Genomic DNA, 26,068 nt, shown 5'->3' with positions numbered 1-26,068 from the left:
AAGATGGTTAACACACAGCTGCCGATCGTTCTTTTTCTTCTTCTTTTTTTTTTTTTAGGTTGTTAAATCACCATAAGTAGTCATAGCAACGTTGTGCACAAGAGAGTAAATCAGTCTAGCTGTCTGTTGCCAGATTGGCGCCCCTGGCAGGACCACCTCATCCTCTGGACTCGGTCCATGTTACTTCCACAGCTGAGTGCTGAGGGTCTGGCCCGAAGCTGGTGCCGGAGATGTGGACCAGCCGGTCGTGGGGGCGCCTGCCGCCAGTCCTCCACCCGTCAAAGCCATGCTGGACATCTGCTGTGTCATCTGAGAGGGGGGAAAAAAACAGAGGAAATTCACTTTTTTTGTTTCCTGTCACAAGCAGGTTGAGTCTTTTTCCAGTAACAGCAAGTAATAAAATATCACAGTATTACGGTAATAATGCTTAAATGCTTAATACCCTGTCTATCTATAATAGGCAAAAAAAAATATTTTTTTATTTCGGCATGAAATATTTATTTATTTACACATTTGTTTACACATTGTGTAAACATCAGGGCATTAGGATTAGTGATTTATCCATCATATCAATATAAATAATAGCATTAGATGGGCAGACACTGTTGCATCATATCAATCACATAGAACTGAAACCATAACAAACTTTGTAATATTGTATTGTCATCCAAACAAATTGATATAGCATCCTATCATGACAAAGCTGGTGATTTACACCCTATTTTTTTTAAAGATGTATACAATGAAGGCACACTACAGCAAAATGTGGCATTAATATATGTTGAAATTGAACTGAATTGCTTTATTTTTCTCAGCTTTACATTAGCAGAAGTTTAAAGCATACATGCTTATCACACAGGACGTTCTCTATTTTTGCCCTTTTGATTATATAGGGTAACAATGAGAGTTTAACTCACGTCATCTGGTTAATTAGCTAAATCATTGGGTCAGTTAGCTAGCTTACACTCTGCTGTTCAACCAGCTTGCAAACTATATTTTGAAATAAGCATGAGCTTAATAAAACTGACGTATGGCACTCCTTTACTGTCCGCACCATGACTTTAACAGCAGCAGGTTTTCTTTCTTGTAATCAACTGAAATGCGAGACAATAGTGTGGTGGTAACGTGTAAGAAATGGGCGGCCACAGAGTGAGGCTGCTCTATAAGTCAGACAAAACTCAGCTCTCTGAGCAAATTTCTCTGGCATTTTGTTAAAGGATTTTAAACTGTAAACGCGGCTTACACTGAGACCGCTAACTGGCCGACGCCTAGCATGGAGCGCTAGCCCATTTCAAGGTTTTATAAAGTTTGAAAATTCATGAAAACAGCGCTCATTCCACACCTACGGTTGAGATGTCGAGGCTATTTCTGGAGTGACCGAGGAATTCTCTGACTTTACGATGCATAGAATGATAGAGAGTGGCCCCTCCCCCACGTGTTGCTGCGCAGTGCGGGTCAACCAACTGAAACGAAACTACAACCCTTTCCCTTCGATTACAAGAAAGACAAAATGGGCGACTCCGAAATATTTACAGCTAAATTTTGACAATTAAAGGATAAAAACCAAAGGACTGCTGCCCCGTCACTGTTAATTACTGCTGTTTTAAACAGGCAAGCTACAAGACGCATGTCTGTTAATCAGCTGACTGCAGACTCTCCCTGAGCAGACAGCCTGACTAATCAACCAGCTGATATTAGACTCGTGTCGCTCCAAAACGAACTGAACGACAAGAACGTGCAACAGTTTGCCCAATGACACTCTATATTTGTAATTAAATGATGATAAATAATGCATATATTAATCAATGTGTTATAAAGCATTATTTTAGCAGCAGTTGTAGAATAGAATTAATTTCAACGTGCTTTACAACTTAAATAGGACGGAACAAATCTTGTTATTTCATTTGAGTTTTGTCTTTTGTGAACTGCGGTAAATTTACTGAAGGTTGTCTAACATGACCCATGCCAACCCCCCATTCACCCTGATCCTCACACCTCTGTCTCTCACATCAATCGAAGACACCCCCCTCCCTGCATCGTTACACCCTGCCAGCCAACATCCACCTTCCATTCTGTCTCATCTATTATGAATGCGCCTCAGTGTAGCCCTGCTCACTTATCTGGTCATCTGAGAGCTGTGTGTGTGTGTGTGTGTGTGTGTGTGTGTGTGTGTGTGTGTGTGTGTGTGTGTGTGTTCTTGTACTTGCAGCTAAGCGAGGACATTTTTTGCTCATTTTACGAGTAAAGTGAGGACCTTGTTTTGGTTCTCACTTTTTTTCTGGGCTTGGGGTCAGGTTTAGGACTAAGGTGCCAATTGGGTTAGGGTTAAGTATTTATTGGTAAAGGTTGGGATTAGCTATAAACCCCCAAAGGTTAGGGTTAGGGTCAGGGTTAGGCCATAGAAATGCTTGAAAATAAATGGAGGTCAAGACACGGTCCTCACTTTAAATAGGGTAAAAATATAGAAAGGAAGAATAAAACAGACAAAAATAATAAAACAGACAGAAGTAATTAATAAATAAAGTTGACAATTATAATAAAAAAATAAATTAGGTGATTATTAAAAAGAGGAATAAATAAATGCAGTATTTTTCGGACTATAATTTGCACTTGAAATCCTTACATTTTCTCAAAAATTGATGGTGCGCCTTATAATCCGGTGTGCCTTATATATAATTACCGTACTTATGTGGTATAATGTGCTCAAAACAAATCTGTTTAAATGTGTAAGTACGACTTTGGTTAGCAACAAAGCGGCTCTGCTCAATGGCTATTCAGAGCATTACAGTACGCTGTGTCACTACCTGATCGGACCCCTGAGCTGTCTACAAGACTGCCTGAGTGTAATGTTGAAACTAGGAGTGCAGTCATGTAAGGCAGCTGGAGTACATGCTAGCAACAATTAACCAAGAAAGTAAATTCAATATAAAAGTTACATTTCCAACAGTAAAGTCCAACTACTCTGTCTCTCCCTCTCAGGAGAAAGCTGTGTACGCGGAGGGGCGGAGTGATATTACACACTTATATAAGAATATTTAGTGCGCCTTATAATCCGGTCCGCCTTAGTCTGAAAAATACAGTAAGCTAATTATAAGAGTATTTTAAATATATGTCTTGTTGTATAATTTAATTGCTGCTTACATTTCTTTATTTGCTGTATGTTTGCGTATTTATTTTATGCTTATATATTTATTGAGCATGTATTTATTTCTGTATTTATTTTTTTGAATATGTCAGAGTCAGTCCTTCACAGTGGTTGCAGCCGGTCAGATAAAGAAAGCAACAAAAAGTGGAGTTTTTTTTTTTTTTTTTTTGGCAGAGCTGAAGTCGGACCGCAGTGTAACGCTGCAATAAAGGTTTTTGTAATCAGGTTTGCAGCGGAGGCATTATTTATCAACGCAGACTCTAAATTTACTGAACATCTGCCATCTCTCATCGGGTCCAGAACAGGAAGTGGACTGAAGTGGTGCCAGTTCAATAATCTCTGCAGAATAATGCAGCAATGCCAGAAACTCCTTGTTTCTCTGCGTACCCCCTCTTTTCCCCACAACTCTAACCCAACATATGCCTCATTACAGCGTGCAACTAAGAGCTGCTGAAATCCAGCTTCCTTCAGTCTCTGTTTGGTTATCTGCGTTTCACAGCCACCGACCCAGACAGCTCACTTCCAGCTAATGGACAGAAACCGGCTCTTTATCTGAGCAACTGAAGGATCTGATTTAAATCCTCACTCCATGCTGACAGCTTATCATTTCAGTTTTGAATTGTCATTCCCAAGACTTTAACAACATCATTAGCACCGCTGCACCCGGCTATTACTGTCTTGTTAAACGATGTTCCCGACGTTTATTCTCTCCTACCTGCAGCTGAACGTTAGTGAGCGTGGAGCACAATCTGGTGTAGGAATCAAGCATGAGACACTGGAGAGTCAACGGTCCAGTTCAAAACTTAAACCCTTACTAATGTTTGGTTAAATGCCTCGACCACAGCCCCGAGTTAAGGTCAACCCTTTATGTTTGCCTGCTTTATCCAGTCCAACCCCAGCTTGGATCTGTCTGGGATCGCTCTGCTGTTGGAACGCTCCGTGGTGTCCAAGTTTTAACCGTCGTTTAAGAGGCAATCGTCAATTTAAGGGTGAAGTTAAAGAACTTGGAAGACGTCCTCCGTGTTCATCGTATCATCCACTTTGTGTTTGGAGCAGGGGCTTCATCCTGTTTCTCTTCGTCTAAGTGTAACAGCTTGGCTCAGACTGTTAAAAGTTGTGTTACAAAAAGACGCACCAAAACCGGCTTTAAAATGGCTAAAGTGGACCAAGATCAAGTGCGCTGAAACCGCAGAGCACAGCATTATTGAAAATACGTGGACAAAGTAATAGTAGATCATAGCCAGAAATCCAACCACTTAAAATCAACTCTCCTAATTCTGTCAAAAAGAGTGCTCAAATATGCCAATGGAGGTAATGCATTAAATAAATGCATGCTGCTATGGGTGGCCTCTACCAGGGCTTTGAACCGGTTCAAGGAACGAAAACGAAAACCGGGAACTTTTTGTAATTTACAGGGAACAGAAACGAAACCGGAAACGTTATTGTTTTTTATGTTCTGGAACTGGAACACTTATTTAAAAATAATGGTAACCGGTTAATACCGATTTTATTTCGTTCCTCAAGGTTTTTGTTGCCTAATTAACTAAAAAAAAAAAAAAAAGATTATATTTTCCTGCGCACGTTACCATGACATCACATCACACATTCGCTGACTGAATGGAGAGAGAGTGGTGTCTCCACTAGAGCTACACATCTTAAATAAGAGGTAAATTACAATCCGTCGTTAAGTAAAACACTCATTCCAAACACAATATCAATAGCTGGTTTAAGCTGGATGAGAAAGATGTGACATAATTTAATATCATTAAACAGCTGACAGGAACGAAATTAACCGTTCCGGGAACAGTATTTTTTTGTTATAACCGGTTCGGGAACGTCAATTTATTGGTGGAACTCATAACCGGAAACGTTATAATTCCGTTTCTGTTCGGAACGAACCGATTGGGGGAAAAAAAACCGGTTCAAAGCCCTGGCCTCTACTGTAGTAATCAAAAATATTGTTTTTTTTCTTCATCTGACAGTAGAAAAAAGTGTAAACATCTAGCATACTGTGGTCAAAATAAATAGAATACCAGTATAAAACTGTATTTTGTGTTTTTTCCTGCTAAAAAGATTTACAGTATGGCAAACAATGCCACATAAACACGTCTAATAATAAGCATGGGGACAAAAATTAGACTTTACAACTGCATGCGTTGAATCAAAGCGGAGGCTCAACTGCATGCATAAAAGTTAAAACAGCAGATTAGCGCTCGTACTGTGGAGAGGCTGAGGAAGGAGGGGTCCAGCCCGCGCTGATGTTTACAGAATAGGGAGGACAGCTTTAAACAGGGCCATACATCACCAGCCAGGACAAGCGGGGCCAAACTGTGACACTGGATTTATGAGATTTAAACTACTAAAAACAGCAAAGGTGTGCTTCCCAAGTCCAGCACCAGACAGAGAGGAACGGCGTCGGCGTCCGGGTGTTACCTGCCATTGCCCCTGCTGCTGCTGCTGCTGGCCTTGGTGGTGGGCCATCCCTCCTGGCTGCTGCGTGCCCATGTGGCCGCCGTTCAGCAGGGCCATGCCAGGCATCCCTGGACCCCCGCCCATCACTGTCGTGGGTGGGGCGCCTCCTCCCATTGCTGGGGGGAAACCCTGTTGATTGAACTGCATCTGAGGCTGGCCCAGGTACGCACCTGCAGGAACAAACGACACGAACACACATGAGCGTGATTACCTCGGTAAAAGCAGCAGTCTGCTGCTCTGGAGCATGCAGGGACTGTAAGGTCAGCAGTGACCGATGAATCAGGGATGGGTCATTGGAAGCACGTTATTCGATAGTAAAACCTGTTCGCCACATTTAAGTAGGCTGCCAGTATTCAGATGTTTCAGCAAATGTATCCCAAGTTCAGACCAAGCAATACTTGAAGAAATTGCAAAAAAAAAATGCTTGACAGCTCCCACTCAGGCTACATTCACACTGCAGCCTGAAGTGACCCAATTCTGATTTTTTTGCCCATATGCCACCTGTATCTGATCTTTTCATGACAGTCTGAACATCACAGATCAGATTTTTTCAAATGCGACCCAGGCCACTTGGAATTGTGGTCCTGAATCTGATACGTATCTGATCTTTTCAAATGCGACCTGTGTCTGTACGGCCGGGTCGCATTTATCCGACCTGTACGTCACCGATACTCGACAAATGTCACTATTCTGCGTCCTGCTGTGCAGAAGCAGGACGAAAAATGACACCCAATGGGGGACAACAATCAGGAGAGCAGTCAGTGGAGAGAAAAGAAATTAAAGATCGCAAAAAGCGAGGCAGCATTATAATCCATGTTTACTTCTGCAAACAATGAGCACGCTTTCTATGTGTGACGTCATCGCGTCCTCAACTGCATGCGGGACACTTAGGTTGTATGAATTCAGTTCACACAGGAGATCACATACAAGACGCATATATTTGGAAATGTGAACGACCCGCAAAAAAAAATTTGATTTCACAAAAAAATCTGAATTGAGCATTAAGGCCTGCATTGTGAACGTAGCCTTAGACTCTACAGGCCCTCAGAGAGCCTGTTAAAAGTTAAAAGACAGAACAATATGGTTTGTTTCTTGCTAATAAATAATGTGGCAGCGCTTCCTGTGTTTGCAAAGTCGCACCGGAATGAACTGCAAGACTTCTGGAACGTCGGTGCTTGGATCGAGGGTCAAAAGCCGACCGTGCAAACGCCTCGTAGAAACTGTCAAACACGGTGGCGGCGGGCTTTTGTTCCGGCCACAGTCGACCAAGACGTCCTCCGCATGCGACTCCATCAGCCCCACGCCTGACACTTTCATGCAAGCAATCACGCGTTAGGTTTAAAGTCCAGTGGGCCAAAACCGCTCAACAGCGATTTTCTCACATCGCACCTAATGAGGGCTACTGCTGCTAAAGGTGGCTCGAAAAGCTGTTGATTCATGGCGTGTGCTCAGTTCTGCAGCAGGTACAGTGTTTACTCTGACGTGTATTCTGTGTACACTGGAATTGAATAATTTTAGAACCTGACCAGGTTATTTTTTTATTACTTCCTGATACATTAAAAACCTCTGGCTTTGACTCATTTATCTGATTCAGGGGTAAAAAGCAGCACAAAAAGCCCGTCACCTGCATTTCCTCGCCTAATCATCTCTCAGCGCCTTGATCAATAACGCTGCACATGTGCCTTCTCTGCAGGGCGAATCTGCTGACTCGGATCCTCCGTCGCACGCATAAAGCACAGACGCGTTTCCCCGCTCGCTGCGTGTAACGTCTGTGCGGTACGAACCATGGACCGCAGAACGCATTTCAAATTGGTCGGGCCCATCAGGCAATACTCCCAATATCACTACCCATCCCCTTGATCACGCAACTGATTTGCGTCACATGACACAAGACAAGCCAATCCCTTTTTTAGACACCAGAATTTATAGCTTTCTCATATGTGTCTGCCATGTTATAATTAAAATCGGCACAGAATCTTTATTTAACTTTTTTTCCGACGTTCCAGCACACACGCCACGGATTTATTTCCACTTACAATCATTATATGACAGCTAACACAATATTTACAGAATAAAAATACTTTAAAAAGAAAAGTCAAACTCACCCCTGCTCTAAATATTTTCGAAAAAGTGTCTCCGTCTGCCATTATTCTGGATGAAGTCCCTGGCTATCCTCAAAGCATCCACTGTGGTCAAAAGATCCCTGTGTGTGTGGGCGCACATCAAGCTATTTAGTCTTTTCTGGTTCATTGTTGATCTCAGATAGGGATTGATAAGACGGAGGGACGAGAAACACCTCTCAGCACTTGTAGTGGACACAGCCTTAAAGCTAGCTAAGCTAACGAAGCAAACGAAGTAGCGGTTATAAGCAGCGCAGAGGTTGTTTACATCACATGACACAATCGGCCAATACATTTTTAGATGGGATGATTTATCGCTTTCTCATTGGAGAATGATGCTGCTGCCATAGACTACTGTGTATTTGAAAAAATAGCTATTGAATAATTTAATTTTATTTATATATATTACTTTACATGTTTGATCATCAAAAGTAGGTAGGGACACGGCCCTACCGGTTCCGCGGTCCGTGGTACGAACGCCCCGCCCCCGGTGCTGACACTTCAGTCTTCACGCCTGATAAGTGCGAGATGACCCTACAGACGCACGGCTCTGTTTACGTCGCTGCGGCGGGACTCGGCTGGATGCAGCGGGGAGTAGAGCTGGCAGGATGTTTGCACGCTGACCTTTCATCTGCCACCATCCTCCCTCATTTTCGGCACGCATCGCTCCTGCGACGTGTGGGTGCAGCCGTGTGTCAGGTCTCCACGGCATAAACACTTCCATCTTTTGCAAGCACCCTGGTGCATATCGGCTGTAAGCCTTTTCAAAAGCCTATGGAGCCGGAAAGTTCATTGTGCCCTTTGGCCTTCCAGTTGGGGAAACGAAATGGCAAACATCCGACTCTTTGCAGTAATTACAGCATAATCAGAATGGACCGAATGTAGTTGGATCGCCCAGAACGGAGGATTCTTTCTTTGATCACTTTAATTGCACACATGGAGGACTAATGGAGCTGGGAAGGTGTTGGTATTAAGTGAGGACTGAAAAAATGATGGGTTAATTGAAAATACATTGGACCTGGAAATAATAAATGCTTATAGGCCCCATATGCTCTTAGAAGTATGTTTTTATAGTGTCAGAAATAATAGACTGGTGAAGATTCTCAGTCATCCAGGTCATGGTGAGAATGACTATGGACACTGAAATTTACTGCAATTTACCGTGATTTTCCAAGCTGTGTGCAAACGAAATTTCGTTCTGTGCGCACTCTGTGCATGCAGAATGACAAATAAAGTACTCTAAGTCTAAGTCTAAGCAGACTGAACCGAAACTGGTCCACTCCTCTGTAACGAGGAGTCGTTAGGGTCGTTATTGGCCTGGCTTAAAGGAGCGATGTTTTGATCACCCGAATGAGGGTGAGAATTGAGGTGATGATTGGCCGGAATTAATCCTATAGCTGCATTATAGGTTTTTGAGAGTTGGAACCTAAGGCCTCCTCGTCTGTTTAAGGTTGGTTAAACAGAGGTTGGTTAAAGTGGAGTGGACCAGTTTCAGTTCAATCTGCTGGCGTAATGGCTTTAACAACCATTACTAAGGGGGAGGACCTGTTTCTGTTGAATTTGCATGTTATCTAAGCCATTACAAGGCCTTTGTTTGGCAGTAGTATAAAGCTTGTTACTCCACATTACTCCAGACTTTTTGAATTGAGAAAGCTTCCTGGAGAGGAAGCGAAACATCTTCAAACTACGGAAAACAAGTCCGGTTGCTTTGTTTTTTACTCCTTTTGGAAAGAAATAATAGACCCACCAGAAGTGCAGCGTCCATGTAGGTCCTTCCTCTCAGCAAGCCGAGGTAGAACCATTTTATTGTGCTCCACAATGTGCTCTCAGGGTTAGACTGCTGCCGAGCTTTAGCACGAGTTCAGACCTGAAGCCGGCCTAGTCCCAGATATTTCCAGTTCCAGGTTAAGGACCACGTAAGGCCACTTTCAAGTTAAAAATAAAATAATAATCGTCTTTTGAATGAGGAAAATAAAGTAATCTTTTGTCTGGACAGCATAAGCCACGGCTGATAATGCTATTCTTCTTTGAGAACATTTATTCAGCAGGAGCAGTGAGTCTGGGGACAGAGACGACCGCGGACGAAGGTTGATATAATGTCTGGAGAACCATTTTTGAGTCGGTTAGGCCGTATGCTGAAAGACCCCGTCTACGATCCATTTCTCGGTTTCTGGCAGACGGCGGTTTTTATTCAACATGTCCTGAATTTGATGGAGATCATGATGCCTTTCACTCTAACGAGGTCCCAGGTGAATCTCAAGGACAAACGGGCCATCGGCATCGCACCTCCTCCACCTCACTGAACAGTGGCTACAAAAACATGACTGTTGGGTTAATTGGCCTCTCTAAATTCTCCTTAGGTGTGAGTGTGTGAGAATGGTTGTTTGTCCTGTCTGTCTCTGTGTTGCCCTGCGACAGACTGGCGACTGACAGCTGGAGGTAGGCACAAGCACCCCTCGTGACCCCAATAGGAATAAGTGTGTAAGAAAACGGATGGATGGATGTTCTGCACCTCATCCAACTGGAGCGTCCGATGCAGGGAAGCTCGATCTTAGCCTCATCTGACCAGAGCGCATATTCCCAGCCGCGTTTAGCCAACTCCCCGAGCATGTAGGGTGTGTTTAACGGTTGCTATAAGTTGATTTATGAAGATCAATACCCACATGAATGGCATGCTCTCTTGTCTTTCCCATTTTGAGGAGTCAACGGTGCTTACGACATATTAATTCGACTTTTAACTCCTTCTGCTGAATTTATTTTACGAGACGTCTCAGGGGAACCAACACACGTGGCACCGGTGGGTTTGCAAAAAAATATTGTAATTTCTTAATGTGGAATTTCTTTGCCCCCCGATGAATTATTGTATTAAAACAAAATGTTGGCTTTCTCTAAAATCTTCACTGAGATTATGCAGCCGCACTAAAAGATGGATTTATTTCTTAAGGCTGTTTTGACACATCTTTACCAGGGGGACTAAAAAGCCTGGAGGGTGCTGTACGAGCGACAATGGAGATATGCTAACAGTAACTAAATAAAATCGCGCCTTACGGAAACACTGCCATGTTTACCAATTAACAGGAAACCCGATCTGACCTCAGGTAGACGCAGGTTTGCATGATCTGGGCGAAGTCAAATGAGGGAAAACTGTGGTTTGAGGTGGGATTTGCTCCTGTCTGCAACAATAAACCACTGTAATGGTTGTGAAACGCAAAAGGGGAAAAAAAAAAAAAAGGATTATTCCAATAACTTCTCAATGCTTTTGTGGTGTGCAGTAAGAACCTGTAGTCTGACAGTTCATGTACTGAGCCCCTATAAAATGCAGCCAGAGTTCAAGGGAATATATATATAGATCCTGTAAAACTCCACGCACGTGCATAAAGTGGCTTTGCTTGAGCCTTGAGCTGCAGAGAGAAACAATAAAAGTCGGCTGCCTGAACCTGGATGCCAGCGACTTATTAAAAATGGATGGTGGCCGTGTGAAAGCGGCTGATACCTGGTCCGGCGGCAGGCTGCTGTTGGCTCTGCGGCTGACTGACCGCTGAGCTGCTGCCGTACAGAGACAGGATGGAGTCTTTAGATAAAAGCTTCTTCTCCTCCACCTTCGCTGTAGTGGTGGTGGAGGAAGAGGAAGAGGGCGTGGTGGTGGTGGTGGGGGGATCCACCTGTGGAGGCGCGGCACTGGAACCTGGCTGAAACAGACAGAAGGTACCAGATAAAATGTGCAAATGCAGTTCAGATAAAAAAAAGAAACCACACACTGTTTCAGTCTCATGGTATCGGGACATAATGACAATGACCAGGCGTCTCATTTATAAAACTTTGTGAGGAATCCATACTAAAAAATGTTCGTATGGCAAGAAAGAGAAAACGGCGTACGCAAAAAATAAAATAATAAAAAGTATTCCCTTATAGATCACAGCTGTACCCGAGTGTTTGCGTACCTGGTTCCACCTGATGTTCAGCCCTCTACACGCCCAGATTCAACCATAAATGGGCGATGTAAAGCGCCTCAATGCATGTTAATGTGTGTTACAAATGGGTCAGCAGTTTGTTTTTCATCATGGTGAGGAAAGGCAAAGAAACTGGGAGAAACATTCAGAGGGAAGGTGATTAAATGTGAAAATCAGAGGTAAAAGCACACATGATGCCCCACATTAAAATAAGTACTGTGCTCTGTGTTGAAATTCCCCTGTGGCTACGTTCAGATCGACATTCAGAGGAGGAAGGGAGACCGGGGAGGAATGAGCGGTTTCACCGGCAATTATTAGCCACCCCCCAAATAAAAAGAAGGATAAACAAAAAAGAAACTGCAAGAAAAATTGTATTAGGAAGCCAATGTGCTGCCTGAATGTGAGCGATGAGCGCACCTCCTTTGCACTCTGTGGGTTGGAGGGATGCCTTTCAGCACCTGGGAGGGAGGTGCTGCCACTTTCCCCTCTCAGTTATAGCAGGACACAACGTATATTATTTGATCCCTGAAACCATGTTTCCTCTATCCCATCAGCAGGATGGGATAGAGGGCTTTCCAGCAGTGCCAATGCATCCACCGAGCAGCATTACACACGGGTGTATCTGACTGTCTACAGCAGTAAAAGTGATTACCGCACACCTTGTGACAACAATAATAACCCTTGTGATCATTGCAGAGAGGAATGTGATGGTAGAAAACCCAGAAACAAGGTTGTGACGACTTTTTTATTAAGATTTAAGATGGCTTATGGGCATTTTTTTATTTATTTGAAATGTCCCATATCCATACTTAAGTGTCACCAGCGCAAGAATGAATAACAATGCGTTTATGAACGCTTAGGATCGTGATGATCTATGATAAAGTCTGATATGGAGCGAAATTTAACATCAAGTTTTTTTTTATTTTTTATTATTAATCCCAACTTTTGCATGGATCGCACGTTTCAGGCCCCATTTTGTGCATGCGCAAGCTTTATAAATGAGACCCCTGATTATCTAACCCTAATCTAAAGTGAACAAAGTGCCATTATTCATCTAACAATTATGAAGCCACAATAGCAAAGCTGTGTTTGGGGAAAACTAAGTACACCCCATGATTCTGCAACGTGTACCAACTGTACCATATTTATTTCTACAACATAGCAGCTGACCAAAGTGCTGTACAAATATAAAAACAAAGAACAATAAAACAGTAAAACAAATATGCAAAGAAAGAAGTGCAATATCAACTCTTTCTGGGTGGAAAACCAATAAAATATAATGTGTTTTTAAACGAGTTTTAAAAAAACAGAAATAGATGAGGTCTGCCTGACCATCAGCGGCAGCAAATTCCACAATTTAGGAGCCAGAGCTGCAAAGGCTCTGTCTCCTCGGGATTTATAAAAAGAACTGCTAAAAGCATCCGGTCATATAAAGGTGCAACGGTTCAGACAAATCAGAATGGCTGAGACCATTAAAATACTTAAAAACAAACAAAAGAACTTTAAATTGGAGTTGAAACTGAATAGGAAGCCAATGAAGGGACAGCAAAATCGGAGGGATGTGCCCTCGTCTACCTGTACCAGTTAGAAATGGAGAAGCAGCGTTTTGCACCAGATGAGGGAGGCCTGACTAACGCCGATCAAAAGAGAGTTGCAGTAATCCAGAAGTAATAAAAACGCGGATCACTGTCTCTAAGTGAGGCTGAGAAAGGAAGGGTTTGATATGCGACAGGAGCCTCGGCTGAAAGGACGACGACTTAACCGCACGGCGGTCAGATTTCAGGCAGGGCTCCATTTTCACCCAGTAGAAGCAGCAGTAACTCTTCATCTTCAGACATTTTTTTTTGACTCAAATTCATGGGTCTCTCAGATCATTTAGGAAGAATTTGGTCCACTCAAGTTCACTTCAGTTCATTTTGTTTTAATTTACGACCCCCAGTTCTCTGGGGACTTTAACCAGCCGATTCAGCACCTTGATTTCCAGACGTTTCCGTCCCCCTGTTGAGAATCTGCTGCTGTGTTTGGGCTCATCGTCTGGATGAACTCGTTCGGTCCAAGCTTCAGCAGTGGGACAGATGGCTTTATTACTGAGCCCAGAGTACTTCACACAGGGCAATGTCCTCGAGGGACAGGAGTTTGACACCCGAGGCACGGTGTCTTAGATGTGTCCCTGATCCGGTGGGTTAAAACCTTTGATTTTCAGCATGTAGTGAAGATCTGGCCTAATTATTTTATGCAGGACAACGGGCCTTCAGGAATGGGGCTTGGGACGTGTGGTCTAAGCAATAGCTGCACGCTGCCATGGTCCTGCTCAGGCACTAGGGTTTTTTTGCTGCTGCACGTTTGATTGTTCCCACATGCCGCTGTGAGTTATGGCCAGACAGATGCAAACCTAAGTTGTGCAGTTAGGGTCGCTACTTCTCCTCCTAAATCTTCCGGACACAACCAGGGTGTACTTGATATTTTTCTCCCTCGATTCATCCCTGCCTTGGATTCATTCCTGAACCTTTTTAATCATATTTTTTACACTTCAGGTTAAAGTCATAATACCTTTAGCACTTCATAAACAACCAGGTACTTGTTTTTTTTTGTATTTTAAGAGAGGGTTCATCTCAATATCACAATATTCTCCTACAAAGACTTGAGCATACTGTAGGGATTAAGGGGAAAGCATTAGGCTGGTTTAAATCTTATCTGTCGGACAGATTCCAATTTGTTCATGTTAATAATAAATCTTCCTCAAACTCTAGGATCACCTGTGGAGTACCACAGGGTTCAGTCCTTGGACCAATTCTCTTTATATGTTTCCAATTGGCAAAATTATCAGACAGCATGGGATTGATTTCCACTGTTATGCTGATGACGCTCAGCTATATTTATCCATAAATTTGCAGCAAAGCCATAGACAATGCAGACGACTCTTCCTGTGGCTCTACGCTTCTCCAGGAGTGAATGCTGCTTGTCGGGACTTTGAAGCAATCAACTGGTTCCCTTATATAGGAAATTTTTGACCAATCTGTATAATATGATTGAATTTGACTTTGTAAAGTGCCTTGAGATGACATGTTTCATGAATTGGCGCTATATAAATAAAATTTAATTGAATTGAAATTAATTGAATCATTGTGTCCAGTCGGCTTTCCGAACGTGGATCTGAATGCTCTCATAATCTAAGCTCGCTCGGGACGCGTTTCAGGAACATTTAACAGCTAAATGTAACTTTTTCCTGTTTTAGCGTTGACGCCGGGTGAGCTCGGGTACGGACCAATAACAATTATACGCGGGGGGAAGAAAGTGCGGCACAGAAACGAGAAAAGAAAGGCCGGGAAGCCTTGTCACAGCTAAGTGAGATGGATTATATTAATTAGGCGGCTGCAAAGAGAGGCAGACGTGAACTGGGTGGGACGCACACACAGTTACACACACAAGCAGGTTCTCGTTTATGAAACAAACAAACATAAAGACACATTACGCTTAACGTCCAGAGCTGAAAGCAGCCCAGGTGTGTGAGGGGAATAAAACGGGATGGGGAGTAGAGGAGGCAGCCGGGCTTCATGAGTAACACCAGCAGAGACAGCTTGATAAACAGCTGCTCCGGCAACACTCTCCCCGGTGAATAAACGCCCTGAAATCAGGGTCGCAAACACACCGCAGACATCCAGGAGTGTGTCGTCCTCCGCCGGCTAGCAGGCAGCGCCGCTCCCCCTCGGTCTGTCCGCCCAACGGCAGCAGGGAGGGAGGGAGGGAGGGAGGGAGGAGGCAAGAGGCGGTGCGATAAACAGAGAGAGGAGGAGGACAGCGTGAATGAGGGCGGTATGGGCAGAAAAGATAAGTGAGAGGGGGTGATGAATGGCAGAACGGAGGAGAAGAAAAAAGGAAAGGACAAGATGGAGTGGAAGGACGGGAAAGATGCAGAAACTCATCTGAGCACAGGCGCCGTCTGCCCTGCGTCACGAAGCCTGTAAAGGTGAGGCAGGTGTTCGCGGAGGCAAGACGGAGCTTCCTATTAATAGCAGCGGCACGTTAGCATGCAACCTGCTCCTGTTTGGAGGAGCGGAGAGAAGTCGAGAGCCGGCGACAGAAGACCCTCACAGGGAAGAGTTTAGACGCCGAGAGCGTGTCCGTTCACGAAGCTAATGTTCCCAAAGCTAACTTTTGTCATAACTTCTGTTTGACTTCTACACCCAAAGGCATCCCTGCAGACAGAGCAGAGGGACTCAGGCTCATCACTGCATCCCAGTCAGAGTAGGAGGACCATCGCCCAGGTGAATCTGGACATGCAAGAGCAACACAGGGACCAGGAGGGAAGGATAGGTGTCCCTATGTGTGGTCTGTTTTGATCAACTGCAACCTTTAGAGTACTTTTGACTAGAAAATTGCTACATAAGTTCAGTCTTTTTTTTTTACAATTTATAATATTTGTTGCAGCTTTTCCCTAACCTGACCCTCGCCAGATGTATTTCGCTCCGCGTAGCTTCACTCATCCATCTGGGACATCTCCATAGGAATTGCCTTTATTCTGTGGCTTGATGGGTTGAGTAGTTGTCTGGCAACCAGAAGGTTGTGGGTTCGATTCCAGCTTCCCCTTGCCACATGTCGATGTGCCCTTGGGCAAGGCACTTAACCCCAAGTTGCCTACCGAGCTGTGTCTCGGTGTATAAATGTGTGCGCGTTAGTGACTGACTGGAAAAGCGCTATATAAGTTCAGTCCATTTACCATTTACCATTTATTGAAGGCTGGGTCTTTTCAAAAATCCTTGCATATGATTGGATAAGCCACTTGTCTGTCATCTTTATGTGCTATTTCAACCACTCACACCGAAGCTAACCGTGACGCTGTTAGAGCGACGCAGGGAAAAAAACAAAACTTTTTTCTTTCTTTTTTTGTGTTTGCGGCTCTAGTGGCACGCGTTTTATTGACAGTGAGCTGACAGGAAGAGGGGGAAGACAGGCGGCAAAGCGCCGCGGGTCGGAGTCGATCCCGGGCCGACTGCGTCGAGGACTAAAGGCCTCCTAACATGGTTCACGCTAACCGCTAACAGCTCCGCCACGGACGCGCCCCGGAAAACAAAACTTGCCAAATCCGGTCGGGAGAAGGGCGAAAACATGGTTTCCACCAACAAAAGCCTTCAGAGGCGTTCTCTGATGTTCTTTTAATGAAACAGTATTAGGTAGATTGGACAACATGGAAGAAATAGCAGCATCAATGTTAACGCTTGCTTCCTCGATGCAAGCCACCATTGCTATCTGAATCAAATCAGTCTCACGTCACGGTCGCTTCTCCACTACGTCACATCTATGAAACTCCAGCCCTGCGTCCTGATTGGCTAGACAATAAAATTGGTTGGAGAAATCACTCTCTATGGGAGATGTCCCAGATGGATGTGAGTGAAGCTAGGCGGAGCGACATACAGCTGGCGAGAGTCAGGTTAGCTCCCCACCCTCAAACCAAAATGTCTCACACAGGCTTCCTGCTTCCCTTAAAAGCAGCTGCTGAAAAAACAAACAAAAAAAAAACGCTCCAGCAGCCTCTCATTCCGTCCGCCATCTGTGAAAAGCAGACACTCCAGGAGCATCGGCTCGGCTTGCAGTCAGAGAATGGCAGCGCAATCAGGAGATCCCTCGCCAAAGCCAAACAGGTGGCCTACGCCGTGAGAGGTGGCGACACGTCCTCCCGAGCACTCATCTGAAAGAGGCAAAAACTCGAGCAGCTTCCCTCATCTCCCGCTCGCTCAGACCTGTTGACAGTGAGGCGAACGTGTCCCCCACACAAACATGCGCGCTACCCGCGTCGTGTGTGTGATGCCTTGCGGGGCTCCTAGCAGCACATCGTGTAATAGAAAACCTCTCCAACAAGGCTCCATTCTTCTCGCCCTGTGTTTGTGCTGATGGGTGCAGCCGGAGCACTGAATTACTGCTCTGACAGCCTTTTCCTCACTGTCGCTATTCATAGACCTCTACAGCCAAACACACACACACACACACACACACACACACACACACACACCTTTCTTTCGCTCCACGTTTTCCCATCATGGCTTGAAAATACCCATACACTCCCCCTCTGGTAGGCCATCTGTGGCTTTAAAACCCCGCCGCGCTCCGTGTATAGCTGTGTGTTGCGTGGCGCCGCAGATTTTGTGTTAATTTACTAAAGACAAAAGCAGAAGCTTGCCTGGGAGAAAGCGAATTATGGCGTGCCAAAGAAGAACAGCACGAATCGGGAGACGAAAATAAATCCACACAAGGAAAAACAGACCCCTGATCATCGGCAGCTCAGAGCCTCCTCTGTTCTCTCTGCCACGTCTGTCTCTGTATTTTACTCCTGACAGAACGGAGCATTCAATAAGTCGTGTCTGTTCTCCGCTCGGTCTCCCGATCCTGTCTTCAGCAGGCGGTTCTGTTTCTTGATGTTCTGGAGCTCAAGGTGAACTCTACCCGCTTCCATCATTTCCCGTTTAGGACTACAAACTGCAGGCGGAGCGGTCTAAAGCTTAAAGTTGTTACTTTACAACTCGTTAGTTTACTCTATAGGATGCATCCATTAAATATCAAGTAATTAGATATGAGGACTACAAAAACACTACAGATTAAGTTACTTTATACCGTGATCAGGGTGAATACTCAGTTCTGATTGGCTGCAGGGTGTCCGTTAAAAGGAGGAAATACACCAGACGCCATCCAGTGGGTAAGCGCAGCGAAGCAGCATACGTGTGTCCTACGCTTAGGTTAGCTTTTCTTTTTAATCAGTTAAATTTACACTAGAAGCATAATACATGCGCACAGCGCGCGTATTTATGCTACGCGACACCTAAATTAGATTAAAGTTCTAATTTCAGGCGCATATATACGCTCCTGTTATGGCCGGGAATAAACGGGAAAACAACATCCTCTGTCAAAGATCTCCTCCGAAAATATCCCACATTAATGGTCGAGTCTCAGTTCGGCCACAAGATGGTTCAAGTCACCTTGTTGTTGCGGATTGATGGGATTCACACATTTTTGCTGAGCCCTCTGCCCTTTGTCTCGCTACACTTTGGCAACTAGGAGAAGGAAGATGAAGATTCGCCTTCTACTTGGTGCTCTTTCCACTTTTCTGCACAGAAACACGAAGCTGTGGAGCGTACTTTTCAGCGTCTGGTGTAAATTTACACTTTTAAAAAACACGCCCGTAAGCCTCGCCGCTTACGTTAAGCAGCCAGTGTATTTCCTGATTTACAGGACACCTATAAAAAAGTTCAGGTCTAATAGCCTGATTGTTCGAAATTATTGCGTTGGCTCAAACGTAAGCTGGTAACAGGAAGACAGTTGACGCAGCCGGTTCTCTCAGCCGGGCATTGTAAAAAAAATTACGATTTTAACAGTGGGAAAAAAACATTAAAGTATTAATAACTGATTTAATATTTATTTATTTCGTAAGTGCCCATTGCATAAGCAGGATAATGCCCTTCAAGGTGTCCATTCGTGGAAACGACCTCCACATCGTCTATTCATTTCTGATAATGGACACCTGGTTGGTCATTATCCCCTACATAGGACACTCATAGGATACCTATAAGTGTCCTATGAGTGTCCTATGAGTTGCCCTAATGGGCTAACCCTACCCCTAACCCTAACGGGTAACCCTAATGAATTATTGGGCTGGCTCAAACGGCAAGAAAGTCTACATGATACTTTTCTTTGTAAAGCGTCACAATAAGGGATATTAAATAGTTCTCTCAGTTTGTTCTTGTGAAAAATGTAAGATTTTAATGGTGAGCAAAACAGAGTATTGGTAATTGATTGAATATTTATCTATTTTGTAAGTGAGCATGGTATGAGTGGGATAATGCCCTTCGAAATGTCCATTATCAGAAATGAATGGACTTTGCAGAAGCAACCGTCCTCCGCGCCGCATCGTCCATTAATTTCTGATAAAGGAAACCTCGTCGAGCATTATCCCTTACATGATAACGCTCAGACAGTACTATACAGACATTAGAAAGAAAAGAAAAAAGATTCTGGGGCTTTCAGTTCAGTCTTGAGGAGAACTAAGTAGACCCTAGTTGGTTCAATTGGGTAGAACATGAAAAGTAGCGGCTCAACAGCAGGAGCTTTAGAGGGTTCTAAGTTTCTAGGTTGAAAATTAGTGCAATTTACTGTGAGTTTTACTGTGAGTTTTCAAGCTGTATGCAAACAAAATTTCGTTCTGTACGCACTTTGTGCATACAAAATGACAAATAAAGCTGTCTAAAGTCTAAAGTTTGCCAGCGCATGCAGGTATGGATTAACACAAGGGCTGCTAAATGTGTCGCAACTTTCTCATTGCAATATATTTTTGCATCATCATTGTACACGGTATCAACATCGTCAAGAACTGCTTTGATTGTAACATAACAGCTAAATAAGCGGCACACATTCAGGCTCTTTACGCAGCTGCTTTATTTGGAGAGGTTTCTTTTTTAATGTGGAAGAAAATGTTGGAGATAGGCACTAAAATGGTTACTGAGATGAAAATATTGATTAAAGCTGTTTTCAGACTACTGACTGTGTGGGGCAACGGCTTGCAATGATACAAAAGTAGAAACATCAAAACAGACGGTAAAGAAATAAGTTATTTATTGTGAGGCATATTGTCGTTGCAGTGTTCACCAGCACGGTTGCATGTTGCAGGTTTTTGTAATATTGTGCAGCCCTAATTAAACACAACTGCAACGCTGCACGTGTCAGGGACCTTTGAGTGTTACATAACTCACTGATGGTCCCACATATGATTTACTGTGTGGAGATCTGGGGATATGCTTATAAAACAAGTACCAACTTGATATTTTTATTGCAAAAGATAACTAAATGTATTGTAAGCAACAATGCATGAATCCATAAATGACTTATTTATTTGATTACAGACAAAGACTTTGTGAAAAAGCTATTGCCTGGTCTGCAGAAAGAAAAGAGGAAAATATAATTTACTCAACCCACGTAAAAATGTCAATGTGCTTCTGTTAGATGTGTTCAACTGGGAACGTGTCATTGTTGCAATAACCCAAAAAAAATGTGTTGTCCTTTAAACCATTTGAAATAATGCATAATTAATGCATAAAAGCCCAAATTTTTATAAAATAAATAAAAATAATACAAATTAACATGGAGTGCATTTCAAATTGTATTGAGCATTAACTTTTTGTGTATAAGTTTGGTATTTTTGAGGTTTGACAAAAGAAATTCACCCTTTTGTTTGCCTTCTTTATACAAACCAAATAACAGTGTGATGTTAGGGAAGCTGCTTCAAGCATGGTGGCAGAGGGTTAATGATGTGGGCCCCATTTGCAACTACAGACCCTGAAGTCCTTGCAGTCATTGAGTCACAGAGTGGGCCAAATTCCTCCCCATCGATGAGAGACCCATAAATCATACACAAAACAACCCCTACCCTTACTAAACACGTTTAATGTACGTAGCTTTCCTCAGGAGTGTATTTAGCTGTTAAAGTTCCAGTTTTACAACAAATCATTCTAAAATACAAAAACAAGAAGAGGCGAAGGCAAGCGTTGACTGAGATCTGTTGTTCATTAAGGACTTAAAATGGTTGATGCAGAATCAGGTTTAATCTTTCGAAGGGTGCACAGAGTAAACCAGAAACACAAACTGGCAGTCCAGCAGAGAGGCAGAATTAGACAAAGAAATTCTTGAATTAAAGAAACATATTGCTATTATTTTAATTGAACGTGTCGATGCTCCAATCGGATCACCTGTTGGTATTATAAGTGGGCCAGAAGCATTTTAATAAATGTTTAACATCTGCTTGTTTCACTTACAGTGACACTAAAAAGTCTACACAACCCCGTTAAAATGCCAGGCTTGTCTATAAGAAAACAAAGGATGCACCGATACGAACATTTAGGCCGATAGCGATAATTAATGTTCCTGTCATAGCCGATAACCGGCATTGATCTTCTATAAATTTCTCTACCCTATTAATAGAGCACACTGCTGATGATGCGTCTCTGCTTCAGGTAAACATCCCATGATCCTTCGCTGCACCAATATCACAAGATAAAACACTGCATGGCCAACACCCTCCCCTCATGAAACACATAAATATTGGTTATTAATATCGGCCCAGTTTTACTGATCGGACCGATATCGACATGTTGGAAAATGACAAACATTGGCCGATACAGATGATAATGTAGCTATATTGCTCCTCCCTAATTATGAACAAGATAACATTAACGACAGCCTTGCTTGTTCCCTGTTCATCCTTCTTTTTTTAAAGGCAGAGGTGCCGTCTTCAGCCCTTCACATTGTTGCACACGATTGTTTTCCAACCTAAATCTCCACATCATGAACCACGGGAACACTTCCAAACACATCTCTTAAGGCCTAAAAGTCGCTGCAGAGGCAGAGGGCTCTGCTAAGAAGGGAGATTTAGGACTCAGCCGGCTGTGTGGAGCTGAAAGTTGGAGTTAGCTGGTATCATGAAGGTGGATCTCTTTAAGCCCGGCTAGAGTGGCAAGATAAAACTCATGGCCTTATGAGTTTCAGCTGTTTGGTGAAATAAGTTGGAGAACTGTTGAGCGTTGTCAAATAATCTTAAAACAGGCATAACAGAGCAAAATAAAAACATGTAATTGATCATGGTGCACCACCACATTTGTCGCCACACCTTCAGATTTATGTTTTCCCATCAGAGTTTGGAATGAATTAAAATATCATGGAATTTTAAAATTTACTTTATTTTGAAAAACCAATACTGCCTGCTCCTTCCTGTCTTGCTGCCAAGCTGGCTAGTGGGTACTGCAGCGCTGTAGTACTAGAGACGACAGTTCAGCGTTGCCCATCTAGCGTCTTTGTTGCTATATTTAGTGACTTTTCAAACCCCTCTTGCGACTGTTTTGTAGAAGGCAAAGAGCAACAAGTCTGGCTACTTTTCCTGTGTTTATGGTGACTTTACATGAAAGTACCAATCGTTTTGTAGTCACTGTTTTGGGGCATCAGCGAGAGCTGCTATGAGCCCGTTCCCACTTCCCTCAGTGCCGTCTCACAGGCACACCACACCTGCTGCTGCCTTCGTCCTCAAAGCTTTAAATAAAAATGGCGTAAATATAGTTTTTAAAGTTGTCAGTTTTGATTCTGAAACTGTTGCACTAAACAAATTTCCTGAATATGATTCACACACAGCTTCAATCACTTATTCACATTGTTCACTTTGCCTCTAATAACTGTATTTTTTGGTACAGTTTGTTTTATGTAGTGTGGATTCAGACAATGTATTAAAATTCATAAATTATTTTATAAAAGGTCATTTGTAGTTCCAAACACATTTACTTTGTCTTGGCGAAAGCTTCTCTTTCCTACAGCCAGGGTCACAAATGAATGAACAAATATGCAAAATAGGTGATGTCATCATCACCCCCCCCCCCCCCCCCCCCCAAGCCTCTGACTAGATGAAACCCTGAAAATGTTAAAAACAAGAAAGAAAGAAATACGCTTCCCAACATTACGCTGGAAGTCTTGAAGGGATTGCTGGGATTTCTGGAAGCAGGACTCTGAGGACTGGTTGTGAGGCCTCGGCACGGTTATTGTAGCAGACAGAAGCTGCAACAGTTAGCTAGCTTAAAATAAGACGTTCTCCTGCTGGAGTAACAAATAATTTATGCTTTACCATTATAGTCCTGCATAAGAAATGACAGCGTAGATCTAGTCTGGAGGAAACAAAGTTTATTTCTGACTTTCTGCTGACTTGCTAAAATGCATCAAGTCTAGTATTATAAGGGGATACAAGTTTAAGCTAGTATGTATAACTCTGATTCTGTCTAAATTAGACATTTAAACTTCTCCGCCATATATTTGCTTTAAAATCATTGATGTCGTTTGCTGTGCAAGTATTCCACCGTAAAAACTAAGAAAATGTTTACGTTCTTAAAACATCTGAATTAATGAAATTCATGGCTGAGATGAGAAGATGTAAACACCTGACAGGAAGGTTACTTTAGGAGGCATTAAACAAGTGCATTGTAAGTTCATAGCCTTTTTTTCCTCCAAATGTCTGATCATTTCTCTTCCTCCCCACCACGAAAAAACAAAAAGATGTTTGCGAGTTTGTTTGGGAAATAGAGATAGCGAGAGAGAGAGAGAGAGAGAGAAAAGGAGGAGGAACGTAATGGATAACACAAATCCATCCACGTCTACAAAGCTGTAATCACATTTTTCATAATTGACATGCACGCAGACGCAAGGCGTTCCTTAGCGCCTGTTAATAGCTGCTGGAAGCAGAGGGTTGCCAGCTCCCTCGTTCTTTAAATCCCCAGCTAATCAAACTGTATTGTTGTGATTAGCAGGGTGTGTGAAATGCTGCAGAGGTTTATCCACCTGCAGAATCCAACACTCAGCCCCCCCTGTGTGCAAGTTTGGGCGTTCAAGCTGCATCTTCCCGGCGTATGCGTGGAGGAGGAATATGATTTGAAAGTCAAAAGACCCGAGGCAACAAAGAATTAAGACGGCAATGAGTGAGAATAAGTCGCCGGTTCAATTACCCCCAACGTGTTTCTTCTTCCATCTGAGCAGAACCTATTAGTTTGTAAAAGTCATGGGTTACGTACTAACAAACAGGGAAAGCTAACCTTCACACCAAGGCAGAGGCAATTACTGGTCCCCCGCATGGCGAGGCAACTCGCAGGTCTTTACTCTAAATGTTGCAGGAAATGTCAGTAAAGTACACACAACTGGAAAGGGCTCAGCAGAAGAAGAAAAAAAAGGGGGGCGGGGGTGGATTGATCTGTCTGAATGAAAAAGATAAATAGCCAGAATGATCTCTGTTTGTCTGACAAGAAGAAACAAAATTCACCATTTGACTACAAATTAATACAATCCAGACGACTGTCTCCTTGTGTCAGCAATTACTAGCGCCAGGAAAAGCGCGCAGCCATCAACCCTTTGCATCAAAATCTCGTCTCGTGCAGAAAAGCACAAAGGAAGAATGAAACCGTTCTCTGCACCATCAAGAACTTCAATGTGTGAAGTAGGGATGCAAGTAATTGATTAACGAGTTGATCTAAAGCTGATCGACTAACAAACCATTGATAAGCGAACATTTTCTTAAAAACTGGTTTTCTCATGTATCAAGAGGGTCTTTCCATAACATGAAGGTTTCCTTTTTTTTTTTTTTTTTTTTTTACAATTTGTTGAATTTTACAAGAGCCACATCATTATATTTTAACAGTTTATTGTGCCAACTGTATTAAAAACTGACCAAATAAACAAAAGTTGTGGTTTTCTCACACATTATTAAACGTGGACACATTTCTAAAATATAAAAGGAACCTATTAGGTTACTGAATGCAAACAAATAACGTGAATCGAATAAAGGATCTCAAACTTTAATAATCCCCATGAAAACCCTCACCATCAACTGGAATTAATTGCATAATGTATTCTTCTATCATGTTTGATTTTCTTGTGTAATGCCCAGCACTTTGAATCGTTTTGTTACTGAAAAGTAATTCATAAATTAACTTCAATTGCTTTTCTGTCATCACACCCTCGCCCCTTCTGAGCACATCAGTGAGTTTTGGTTGAGAAGTTGACTCTGCTCCAGAGTCCATGCAGCTTATACATGTACAAATACATGTTTATATTTATTTTCCAGGTGATTCATATCTTACACTTTGCTTGCAACTGAGGCATGATCTTAATACCCTTGAAAGAGAACCGTTTTGCAGTTCCTCTTGCCTGTTAAGCATTAAAGTATGGTTAATGGGTTAGGTTTCTGCAATATTTTCAGCGTGTAAAAACTCATCTCCAGAATCTCAGCCCAAAATGGTGATCTGCACCACGTAATCTACTTTCAGCAGTTATCACCGGTTATTGCAACTGTAAACTGCAGAAAATACGGGCAATATTGCTCCCCCTGCCTTAACTACCGTCGATATGTAGGTATGTCAACCTAGAGTAGAAAAGACCCAGCCAATATGGCGGTGAAGCAGAATGCCCTCCAGCAAATAATGAGACATCTAGTATATATTTTTTTTCTATAGGTAAGAGTGTGTGAACGTGGAGAGGAGGAGGGATATTTCAGCCAGTATTGTGTCTGTAGCGCAGCAGTGCAAGCAGGTCTCTTTATAACTTGTGTTTATTGTGACTTATTTTAGAGCCCAAATAAGTGACTTCACTTTCAGAAACAAGCCCAAAAAAAAAAAACAAGCCCACAACTTTAGAAAAAAACAAAGCCCAAAGTCGCTTATAATAAGCGGACTCGGCAACACTGCAGCGCCTTCTTCTGGATGGCGGCCATATTAAAACACTGAAACGAGGTCTGTCTAAGCGGATGTCATCAGTTAATCGGATGGAACAAACTTTAATCTAATTAACCGTTAATGGACAAATAATTTTAAGTCGAATAT

At 43.0% G+C, this 26,068-nt stretch overlaps 1 protein-coding gene across 3 annotated transcripts in view; it reads right to left on the bottom strand.

The window, feature by feature from the left end:
• Positions 1 to 43: 43 nt before the first annotated feature.
• The window catches only part of smap1 (small ArfGAP 1), a 120,775-nt gene continuing 94,750 nt past the window's right edge, over positions 44 to 26,068 (bottom strand). For all 3 annotated transcript variants that reach the window (XM_021322793.2, XM_021322794.2, XM_021322796.2), the window contains 3 exons: positions 11,231 to 11,426; positions 5,579 to 5,787; positions 44 to 309 (listed from right to left, as the gene is read on the bottom strand). In XM_021322793.2, coding sequence (XP_021178468.2) covers positions 181 to 309; positions 5,579 to 5,787; positions 11,231 to 11,426 — 534 coding nt within the window. In that variant the 3' untranslated portion in view covers positions 44 to 180. The remainder of the gene's footprint in view (positions 310 to 5,578; positions 5,788 to 11,230; positions 11,427 to 26,068) is intronic.

The sequence above is a fragment of the Fundulus heteroclitus genome, chromosome 22, assembly GCF_011125445.2.
Source record: "Fundulus heteroclitus isolate FHET01 chromosome 22, MU-UCD_Fhet_4.1, whole genome shotgun sequence".
NCBI classification, from domain to species: Eukaryota; Metazoa; Chordata; class Actinopteri; order Cyprinodontiformes; family Fundulidae; genus Fundulus; species Fundulus heteroclitus.
The sequence above is the reverse complement of the archived record's forward strand: the minus strand, read 5'-3'. Positions and strand labels throughout refer to the sequence as shown.